Source organism: Austrofundulus limnaeus, unplaced genomic scaffold, assembly GCF_001266775.1.
Source record: "Austrofundulus limnaeus strain Quisiro unplaced genomic scaffold, Austrofundulus_limnaeus-1.0 Scaffold489, whole genome shotgun sequence".
Lineage (NCBI taxonomy): Eukaryota > Metazoa > Chordata > Actinopteri > Cyprinodontiformes > Rivulidae > Austrofundulus > Austrofundulus limnaeus.
Genome location: NW_013952891.1, coordinates 59282 through 70761, shown reverse-complemented (window position 1 = coordinate 70761; position 11480 = coordinate 59282). Strand labels below are relative to the sequence as shown.

The 11480-nt window shown below is 40.9% G+C and overlaps 1 protein-coding gene across 1 annotated transcript in view; it reads left to right on the top strand.

Moving 5' to 3' along the window:
- The window catches only part of plekha6 (pleckstrin homology domain containing, family A member 6), a gene marked incomplete in the record, with an annotated part of 107630 nt that overhangs the window by 69021 nt on the left and 27129 nt on the right, over positions 1–11480 (top strand). Inside the window, 7 exon segments of the mRNA XM_014025638.1 lie at positions 1161–1709; positions 4076–4538; positions 4706–4792; positions 6378–6431; positions 8702–8773; positions 10336–10416; positions 11309–11458. Of these exon segments, the coding sequence (XP_013881092.1) occupies positions 1161–1709; positions 4076–4538; positions 4706–4792; positions 6378–6431; positions 8702–8773; positions 10336–10416; positions 11309–11458 (1456 nt within the window).

Here is an 11480-nt window from a genome sequence, read left to right as displayed (position 1 = left end):
GGACAGTGATTTTAAATTGGACAGCCAAATCAAAGCCGTGGTTAAGTCCAGCTTTTATCATTTAAGACGATTGGCGTCAGTGAAGTCTTTTTTATTCCAGGCAGCATTTTGAAACAGTGATCCACGCTTTTATTTCAACTCGTTTGGATTACTGTAACTCACTTTACCTGGGAGTCAGTCAGTCACTGCTCTCATGTCTGCAGCTGGTTCAGAATGCTGCTGCACGACTTTTGACAGGAACTCAGAAGAGGGAACATGTGACCCCTGTCCTGGCCTCACTTCACTGGCTGCCTGTATATTTTAGGATTCATTTTAAAATTCTTATGTTTGTTTTTAAATCACTGCATAATCTTGCCCCGGCTTACCTCTCTGAGCTTCTTCATCCCTACGTACCTTATTGGTCTCTCAGGTCAGCAGATCAGCTGCTCTTGGAGGTACCGAGAACAAAAAGGAAGCTCAGAGGGGACAGGGCTTTCTCTGTCATCGGCCCTAAATTATGGAATGACCTGCCTTTGCAGGTCAGAGAGGCCCCTTCACTGTCCACTTTTAAAGCTCGTCTGAAAACCCATCTATTTTACTTGGCTTTCAACACCAGCGGGATCTAGTTTTTAAATTGTATGTTTTTGTTTTTAAACCGTTTTTAATCACTTTTTATTATGTTGTTGTTTTAATGTACAGCACTTTGTATCAGCTGTGGTTGTTTTAAAGTGCTTTATAAATAAAGTTGGTATGGTATGGTATGGTATGATTTAACAAATGCATAAACATTCTTAGTTAAACAACAAATGAATCACGAACAGAAGAGATTGTTCTGTCCATTATCTGATTAAGAGAACTGAGGGGTTCTCTTCCACGGTTAGAATGACCTGTCATGGCCTAAATAGAGTTCAGTTTGTGACAGAGATCCTGTCCTCTCGTCAGGCCTGTCCGAGGCCTGCTTCGTGGCAGTAAATCTTGTTTCTTCACTCGAGGTGACCCCTACACTCCCAAGAAGCTGAATTGTCAAGTCTSTGACTTGAAGTAATCTACTTGTGATCATTAATTAGGAAGCAACATTTAATTTAAGAATAACTTCACTCACTGCCTCCATAATGGTGCCATTTAAAGTATAAAAAAGCAGAATTTCCTTTTTAACTTGAAGTTTTTCTTGTGTTTCACAGCAGAAACCCAGAAACCACAGATGATCTCAAGGATCCTCATCAAATGACTAAAGCCCCTGATCCTAAAACACAACAGAGTTCTCTCATGCAAACCCACAACGAGCCTGACAAAGACCTGCACCCCCATCCGAACTCAAACAGGTCTGACAACCTCCGAGCAGAAACAGCCTACGGCCCGGCTTCTGACCAGAATGGGAAAATGAACGGCCGAAGACCAGAAGAAGCTGCAGAAGCAGGTGAAGATGAAGGAGCCCGTCTTCATCATTCTAACAGCTGGGGTGACGGCAGACATCCTAGCAGTAAGACCCAGAACACCAGCAACAAACCCGTCTCCTCCAGGAGTGCACATCGTGCCTACCAGGGACACCCAGACCTGGCTGTAGGTCCAACACACCAGCCCAAGATGCAGCAGGGCAACGTGGTCCTGAGGAGAGGCTTTGTGCCCAGGACAACGCCGGAGAGGATGGCCCAGAGGAAGAGCTCCATGGCCCAGCTGCAGCAGTGGGTCAACCAACGCAGGGTCATGACCTCTCAGGAGGACCTCAGCAGGTAAACCTCCTCACTGACAGGACGAGGAGAATTTATTGTGGATTTTCTATAATCCACATAGGGTCAACTGTTCACAGCGAGCGGTTTGAAGGCCACATAGCTTTTTGTAACTGTCAGCAGGTTTCTGTTATGATTCTTCTGGTATGGTTTGAATATTATGACCACTCTACTTGGTAGAATTGGTTATTGTCATTTTAAATTGGTGGGTTTTCTGGTTTTGACCTAAGCTTTTAATCACAGTCCACAAATGTCCAATGGAGTTGATGTCAGGGTTTCTAAAAGACCATTCCAGAGGCTTTGTGCAGTCAGAAACTAGTTCTCATGTGTGTTAGGGATTTTTGTTGCATTGGAACACCCAGGTTCCCAGTTCTCGCAGTCTTTTAGTTTCAACCATTTAGTTTGAGCTGAAGTTGAAGTATTTGAAGGTAATCCTCCTCCTTCAGTGTCTCTTCCACTCCACACTCCACCAGCACAACATGATACTACCATCATCGTGCTTGGATTGTGGTTGATGCAGTGATTTCAGATTTCTAAGTCTGTTGTAAAGTCATTCCACCGTGACAAAATAATGGTTTAAATAAAACAAAATCTTAAAAAAGCCCAAAATTATTCTGATAATATAGGACTTTTGTAGTCCAGAGGAGATTTTGACTTGATCACAGTAATTATTAGTATTTATGGGAATACAAAAAATAAATACAAATTTAATTTATTTAATTTATAACAAATTCAGGATTATTATTCATTATTTCATGGCAGAAAGTGGCACCACAGTTCGAACAGTAAACAACTAAATTTTAACTGGTTTTGGACGTGAAACTAAAGTTCAAACACAATCAGATATTATTTATTTTGCTATGAGATGTTTTTAAACTTTTTAAAGTCACTATGATTGTATAGGATTAAACATGTTAAAATGGTTTTTACACTTTTTAGTCTTTTTTATGAATTTAGAGTTATAAAAATTTACATTTTAATTGTACTAGTACACTTATTGTAACCAATGGTTTAAATTCTGAACAGTGAGAATTTTGTTGTGAGTAGTATATTTGATATCTAAAATAGTAAATAGAAATAGATGTKTAAAAATAAATATACAACTAGACATGGGTTTTTACGATGTAAAAACAAGTGTGCATTGCCTTGTAGCATGTCATTGCAGCATGGCTTTGCCTGCAGCAGTGGACTTGCAGAATGAAATGTGACCAAGTTCAAATGTGTTTTCTATACCAGCTTATGCCTGTCACGTCAGCAGGTGTTTGTAATAAGGGTAATTGTGTGACAGTATGACGTTTGTAGAGATTTTCTGTTAAAGTTGCTGTATCTGGGTTTCGAACCCTGATCTCCCACATGAAAGCCCATGGCACTAACCAATGAGACCATTAGAGCTGTGGAAGAGAACGAGGCCAGGGAATGGTTTGTACGTGTACAGAAAGTGGCCACATTGCCAATGTAATGGTTGTCACCAATTTGAAAGATATTACAACAATAAAGCAATATTAGGACAATATTATAGTAAAACATCAAAATACAATCATATTAGTATTGTAAATACTGAACTACTGAGTTGAAAGATTAAACTATGGTGCAGTACCAAGTTGAGTAAAGCATGGGCCAGTACTGGACCAATACAAGGCTCCATTGACTGCCATTATAATTTATTAAACATTAACATTTCATATGCAGGAGGAGAAGCGTGCCAAAGTTGAGATGACTTGGCTGGGAAACGAATCAAAGGATCTGCCGTACATGACGCTGCCTAGAGGCAGCAGATTGGCAGAGTTGAGCCCATAACTACACATTAAACATATAAAATTCATGAAAACAAATTTATCCAACATCACCATTTAAAGTTAGGATAAGGAGCTGTTTTATAGAGTGTTTATAAAATCCCAAACCTTTAAAAGTAAGGAAGTTAGCTCACTGAAAGCAACGTGAATGTAGCTTCTCCACTTTCTCACGGTGACTGCTTTGACCTGTTGATGACCATCCAACATCATTCCACTGCTGTTCAGTCCAAGTGTCCCTGGGAAAGACCCTGAAACCCTTCATTGTGACCAATGTGTGTCTCATGGATGTGATAAAACACTGATTGTCTCTATAGAATCGCTGATTCAGATTAGCTTGGTTTAGATACAGTAGAGTGCTGAATGGGTGGATGAGGGCACAGATGGTGTTGTAAGGTGCTTCAGGTGTTCTGATTGGATAGAAAGGTGCTGTAAACAGTCCTTTTACCATTTGTCATGTCTGCCACTTCAAATATACAGTAAATTCTAACAATGTGGAAAAGCCAGCCTTAGTTAGGTGAAGTTGCTCTCGGTAAACCTCTCACTTTGTGTTATCTCTGACTCTTCCTGTCCTCACAGCCCATCTCATTACTACCCAGTGAGTAGAGGGATGTCAGCTGAGAACTACAGACACTCACTCGGCTCACAGTATGCCGACAAGTACCCTCTGTACCCACCAGGGATGAGACCAGACAGCATCAGCTCCGTTTCTCCTATGCTGGGGTACGACCGACGCTGGACTCTGGAGCGCCGTTCTCTGAGGGACAGACCACAGTTGCCCAGGGACCCATGGGGGTCACAGCATTTCAGTGGAATGGAACCATCCATGAGACGCTTGTCCATCCAGCCTCGCTCCAGATCTGTACCCAGGTCACCATCTTTGTCGTCGGGGGGACCCTACTCACCAGTCCCACTCGGTTTTACCTCCCCTGCTCGATCTCCGTCCATGTACTTGGATCAGTTCCCAGGGAGGACGAGAGAAGACGTGATCTATGCAGATCCTTATTCATACGGTCTAAGACAGTCCATCAGTTCACCAAAGGTAAGACCAAGCTAACGACACAAACCTTTCGTCTGAACCAGTTTAATTTCTGCATACAATACGTTTTAAACATTAGCAATATTATAAAATATGTGTCCTTTGAACCAACTCTTCATGGATTCATTCTTACTTTCTAACACTTCTGCCTCTAACCTGCCTGTTTTTAGTACATCTACCCCGGTGAACGGAGGTCATTAAGTCAAGGCTTATACCAGCACAACTACCCTGTATCCCCCTCCATGCACATTCCCACGGTACGTGTGCTTGTACGCGTGAGTGTGCTTGTACGTGTGAGTGTGCTTGTACACGTGAGTGTGCTTGTACGTGTGAGTGTGCTTGTACGTGTGAGTGTGCTTGTACGTGTGAGTGTGCTTGTACATGTGAGTGTGCTTGTACATGCAAATGTGCTTGTACGTGTGGACTGGTATTCCCTACATTGTGGGGCAGTTTTTTTTGCCATACACACCTACTTGCGGAGACCTAATGTTACTTATGGGGACCTGACTGGTACTTATGGGGACCTGAGTCTAGTCCCCATAAGAGGAAATGCCGTAGGTGGGTCAGGAGTTCAGTTTAGGACCAAGGTGTGAATTGAGTTTAGGTTAGTTTTAGGGTCAGGTTAGGGTTAGGGTTGGTGGTCAGGGTTATAGGCCGTTGAAAATAATGGAAGTCAATGCAAGTCCCCATAAAGATAGCTGTACCAGATTGTGGGTGCGTGTGTGTGTGTGTGTGTGTACATGTATGTCATGTACTAATTATTTATATCTGTTTTACCTTGACGTTGTCCAATACTCATATCTTATGATAATTTATTTCGGCTCTTAATCTGTTTGTCCCAGATGTCAGGACTCCAGCATCGGACTGACCTCTCTTGTTTGATAAGTTATCTCTTTGGGCTGAGAGCCCTGTTTATTGGTTAGGCAGTTATATTTGTCGGATTGTGATTGGTTGTAAACTGTCACATGGAGTTAACATGATGTTATATTATTGGCTGTTTCCGCTGACGGAGCAGCCACAAACCCGACAGACTTCCTGATTGACTTCTGTTTGTTTTGTTGCTCAAGATTAAATCATTTGACGACCATACACGCAGACTTACTGTGCATTTATTCCAATGTGTTTCTGCATTCTTGATAAACTTTGCCACGACAATGTACATGTAAGTGTGCATGTGTATGTACGTACGTGTGCGTGTACCTGATTAACACATTTACTAATCTGTTGGAACCTCCTAAATCAGGGGTTTGTTCCAAACTGTTTTTCTTCCACTCGGCTCGTCTTTGTGTGTGTAAATGAAAATGTGTGTGTGGCTTCATTTCTTTATTATTTTTTTTATCTACAAATTCACTTCAGATGTTTTTATATCAGCTAAAACTCATACAACACCAATGGTCAAAGTTATTTTTTAATTTAAAGACAAACGTCCTGCAGAAATATGGTCACATTAACTTTAATTCTAGTTTAGAAAACTAGCTRCTGTTGTTTCTAACAGAAGAAGAGGTGTTAAATCAGATTGTACAGAGCTGCTGTGTGTCAGCAGAGGTTTTATAAATGATGCTGATTCTAGTGAGGACATCCTGCCTATCAATACTACTTCTCTATCCTCTCTGCACCACAAGCTGACTCTATCACACACTCTTCATGAGAATGTGTAATAAAACCATAGATGTACACAACAACCCACATCTTCTCTCTTTTTTTCTGTGCTTCAACACATAAATATGTGACTAAACTAGAACTATATTAGACAGACTCAGTTTAAGTAAAGGTTTTCTTCTGTGTGTACTTTTTAAATTGATGTGATTTTCCTGTTTTTATTTATTTTTTCTTCTGCTTCAGGATGACATATTAGACCTTCAACTCCAACGTAACCTGGACTACCTGGACCAACAGGTAGGGCAAGATTATTGTTTCTTTTTCTTTATACATCTTTGACATTTTTTCCCAGCGTTGTTGCTTTTTTCAATATTTTTTATACAACTAAAGTTATCTGATAAATAATAGTCCATTTAATTGTTTGTTTAGCTTATTTTCAAGTTCAGTGCTGGAAATGCTCAAATAAAGTACTGCAGTAAAATTAGGCACATGTCCTACAGTACTACATTTATAAAATTCATCATACTAAATAGTTTCTTTCAGTGACTCTTTACATTCACTCATCAGGTTTTAAAAGGTTTCCWCCACCTGATAAATATTTCCAAATTAAGAAGCCTGGAGTCTGAAGCCTGGGTTCCTGTTGATTTTACTGCCTGAATTACAAAAAGGTTGGGATGTATAACAGAATGCAATGATTTTTAAATTTCAGAAACTCTCATTTTATTCACAATAGAACGTAGAAAGTTTAATTTAATTCCGACAGACAGACAGACCCCTCTAACCACTGCCATAGTTGCCCACCTCTACTCAGTACACTTCATGRCCTTTTTATCTAGATTAGCTGTGAATTCGTAGCTCTTACAGCCTGTTGTTGCTGCTGTCTCAGCTGTTTTGGGTTTGGCTCTTGTGGGTGTACCATTCCAGGCTCTGTGTGGTCCAGTTCCTCAGTATCTGTAAAGACTTCAGCTCTGACCCTCAGGTCCTTTAAGTTGCAGTTAATAATTAATCCTAGCCCCTGATTTAAAAACCAGGAGACTACCGTATTTTTCGGACTATAAGCCGCACCGGACTATAAGCCACACCCCCAACATAAAAAAAAACAGTACACCCAAATTGTCGTCAAAAAAGTGGATTCAACATCAAAACATAAAAAGCAAACCTTTAGGAATTAAAGTTTGGAGGAATACGGTTCATTTAACTGACCTTATTTTGGTAGTTTTCTTTAACAGTTTCTGGTCAAACAAAACGTCTCATTCATCTTCCTCCGGTGCACTGAAACCATCGAAGTCCTCTTCAGTGTCGGAGTTAAACAAGCTGAGAAAAGCTGCGTCACACAGCGGTATCTGTTGTCCTCCCGGGGTAATGCTGGCTCTGAAGCTGTGGTGTCCTCTTCACGTAGCAGTCCAGCCTTTCAGAACCCATTGGTGATGGTGGACTCATTCACTCTGCTCCACGCTGTTAGGATCCACTGCCAGGCATCAGGAAATGACGCTCTTCGCATTCGGCCAGTTTTTGTGAATGATTTATCCCCGTCAGTCATCCAAGCCTCCCATTCACTCCTGAGTGCTGCTTTAAATTCACGATTCACACTGATGTCCAGGGGTTTCAAAAACTTTGTGTTACCTCCAGGAATAACAGCAGGAATTGAGTTTGTTTTCTTGATGGCTGCTTTCACCGAATCTGTGATGTGGGCCCGCATACTGTCCAATATCGTGTCGGTCGAAGATCCGTCGTGTCGTGTCTGCTACTAGCTAAAACAAAATGGTGCTACACCTCTGRCTAAGCTGGCAGTATGGTCRCTCGGCTGTTGACCGGTCGACGCGCCGTCACGTGGTTGTTTGGCGTTCGTTTTCGCACTGACCTTTCATAGTTCCCCCGAGAAACCCAGAGCCCAACTGCTGGGAAAGCCCTCCCGCTCCAGCATACGTCACTGCATGGGATTCCTTCCCCAGGGAGTGTAATGCCGAAAAAAAAGTCAGCAGCTCTTCACTCGACGTTTATCACTGACTATCTTTAAATCGCTGCTTCCTGGTCAACAGTCGGCTCTGGAAGCGATCGCTTTTTTCTTTTTTTTTCTTTTCTTTTTTTGAAGCAAGTGGTTGAAGCAAATGCAGCATGAGAGCCCCCTGGTAGCTGAAGAAAAAAATCCACTTATAAGCCACACCGGACTATAAGCCGCACGGTTCAAAGTTCAGGAAAAAAGTCGCGGCTTATAGTCCGAAAAATACGGTGTTTCTTTCAGGAAGTGGCCCTTCGACTGTGGAATGACCTTGACCTGGTTTATTTTCTAATGATAGGTTTTATTCTTTAAAATAACCTGTTGGAGACTTTTTTATTTAAACTAATATTTAAATATTTTAAATGGGTGATATCGTTGATGTGTTCTTTATGTTGTTGCACTGCTGAGATTATGTGTGTGTAGAGAGTAGAAAACAATAAAAACATTCCTAGAGGAATAATKATTAGAAGTGATATAGCTCTTTGTCAGGTGCTTTACAGTTCAATCATTCACCCATTCATACACACATGATGTCATACACATGATCTTTTTGATCTTTCTTTTACAGATTCCTCCTTTCCACGATGTCTACAGCAGAGAGTTACACCCCACACTGAAACTCAATGAGATTGAAACCACTGTAAGAATTTATACTGAAACTTATTAAACTCCATGTAAGACCAGAGGGATGAACTCTTAGAGACTACTTGTTTTCTATTTGCTGACAGGAACAGTTCACTCTGTGCTCCTCATCAGATTAATACCGATTTCACATTTGCTACTAAGAAGCACTGATAGTCATGGATCTCTGTAGACCAGCTGCTGTAAAACCAAACAAACAAAAAGTGTGAATGTTTCAGCCGACGTTCAGACCATAAAGAAACTGATGATGTGTTTAATGTGTAGAGAGAAAACACCAGGGGCCTCATGTACAAAGACTTGCGTGGATTTCTTACTGAAACGTGACGTACGGTCAAATCCAGAAAATGGTGTACGCACAAAATAATCCAGATCAAACTGTGCGTACGCCTGAATCCATACACATTGCTTTTGTACATCACAATTAACGTGGAACTGAGCGCAGGTGAGACACCTCCCCTGACACGCCTTCATTAACATATGTTAAACAGATACAAATTACTTCCTGCATGTGTGAAGGACACGTTTGAGTGATCCCTGTGATCAGAAATGATTTCTAGAGTCAGGAAAATAATGAATTAAATATAAAGTGAGTGAGGAGAAACCCTTAGGAAATATTAACTTTATGCAGGAGTTTATTACCATAATTATAGAGGAACAGAGGAACTTAAATGTTTGGTAGAACKTAGATCTTTGTTTATTTAAAAGCTGAAATGAAGAAACGAGTCTCTGCGCCTCAGTGGAGAGTTTTCATGATGTCACATGATGTTGGAGAGTTAGAATCAGATGGAGACGATTCCATCGGTCATGATTCAACTTTGGGTGAACTGGACTGGCACAGTCCTGATGGGTCTGCCAGCTCCCTTTGGAAAGCTCCTGTGGAACCCCAGTTCGATCGCTGCTGCTGCACGTGCACACATGGTGCACGGCTCCTCGCTGTGTCGCGCTCCAGAGCGCAGCAGAACCAAACTGAATAAATAAAATAAAATAAAATCCTCAAAATGGCTGATGAGCCACTCGTCATCGTGGATCAGAAAATTCTATGTGTTTATAAATAAAAGCTCTGTGWGTTACACTATTTATTATATCCTCCAGTAAGGCTGAATCAGTTCCTGTTAAATGTATTTTTGGTATAACTTTGCACGTCTTTTATCTAACTGCGTCCATGTGGATGTAATAATAGTTAATCATGTGTGTCTGCTGTGAACAATAATCATTTTCACATCATGAACAGTTTCTCAGAATCACCTCTAAGTGTCTCCAATGGAACCAGAACCACAGAAACGTGCGTACACCAGCCCTGGAGTTGGCGTGGGGCTGCGCACATTTCCACGTTCAGTTGAGTTTTGATGCATCTGGAGTTTTGCGTGGAAAATGGCGTATGCAAGGTTTTTGTGTGTACACACCGTTGATGCATGAGGCCCCCTGGTCACTGTAGTTCTCCTCAGACATTGAGACTAACTCTCAGTCCCTCTGACCTGTTCTCACATGCTTCTTTTTTTCTTGAATTTTAGTTTCTGCCTTGTTGCAAGAAAAATAAACTAACCATGTTTTCCGTGACAGAAACTTTTGGGCCGGCTGTGTGAGCTCAGCCGGATGGTCAAAGAACACGAGGCAGTCATCCACAGAATGAGGATGGAAAAGGTACAAAATCTCATCAGTGTCCATGAGTCTTCTGAGCCTTAATGATCTGTACATTTGTGCTTTTTACCTGAAAATATGAGACATGTTCAAACGATTGTCTTCATAATCACAGCAGTTATGACTGAATCTATCACAGAAATGTCTCTGAAGTTACCAGATAAGAATGTTTACAGAATCTGACCGTGGCAGTTTGACCTGCATACTGACTCCAACAACCTTCATTATCTGCAGACTCAGATCTAGAATAGAATAAATTAGAAATAGAATAGAATCAGCCTTTATTGTCCCACACGGGGAAATTCAGGTGTAGYRACAGCAGCTGATACATACATCAATCCACAGAAACAATAAATTGCTATGTGACATTATCAGCTGTGGCAATATTAACAAAATTAAAGATAGTAACAATAAAAAAACATAGAATAAAATAAAAAATAAGAATAATAATTAGTGTACCGGACTATCAAGATGAAATTAGATAAAAATGAGAAAAGCAAGATACCGTGCAGCAATATACAAAATTCAGCGGTGTGCAAATTGAGTCGAACTCAGTCATTAAATCCAGTACCGGAAAAATGATGTACAACGGCCACTGGTTATTGGTTATGTAATGATTGGGAGGTAGAGTTGTTTGATGTGCAAACACAAACATGGATGCTTATCAAGATTGTTGGGATGGTTATAGAGTCTAACAGCTGATGGGAGGAAGGATCTGATGATCTGACGTTCAGTACTGTGTAGAACCTCTGTTAGCAGTTCCAGCAGCTGCTCTTCATCATGTCTCAGTTTTATAATAAATGATTTAGAAATGCTGTATCTTTGTCTTGTTTCAGTTATAGACAAAAACAAGAAATCATGTTTAAAACCTTTTTTTTTTCCTTATTGCTTCCAGGACAGCCTTGAAGATGAGCTGGTGGCGATTCATCAGGAAATGGAGGTTTATCAGAGCCAGGCTTTAATCTTGGACAAACTGCAGTTAAAGAAGGAAAGTCAGCAGAACCAGCTGATTAACATCAGAGGGGAGCTCTCCCAGGCCTCCAGTGTAAGACTGCTAACCCACTGAC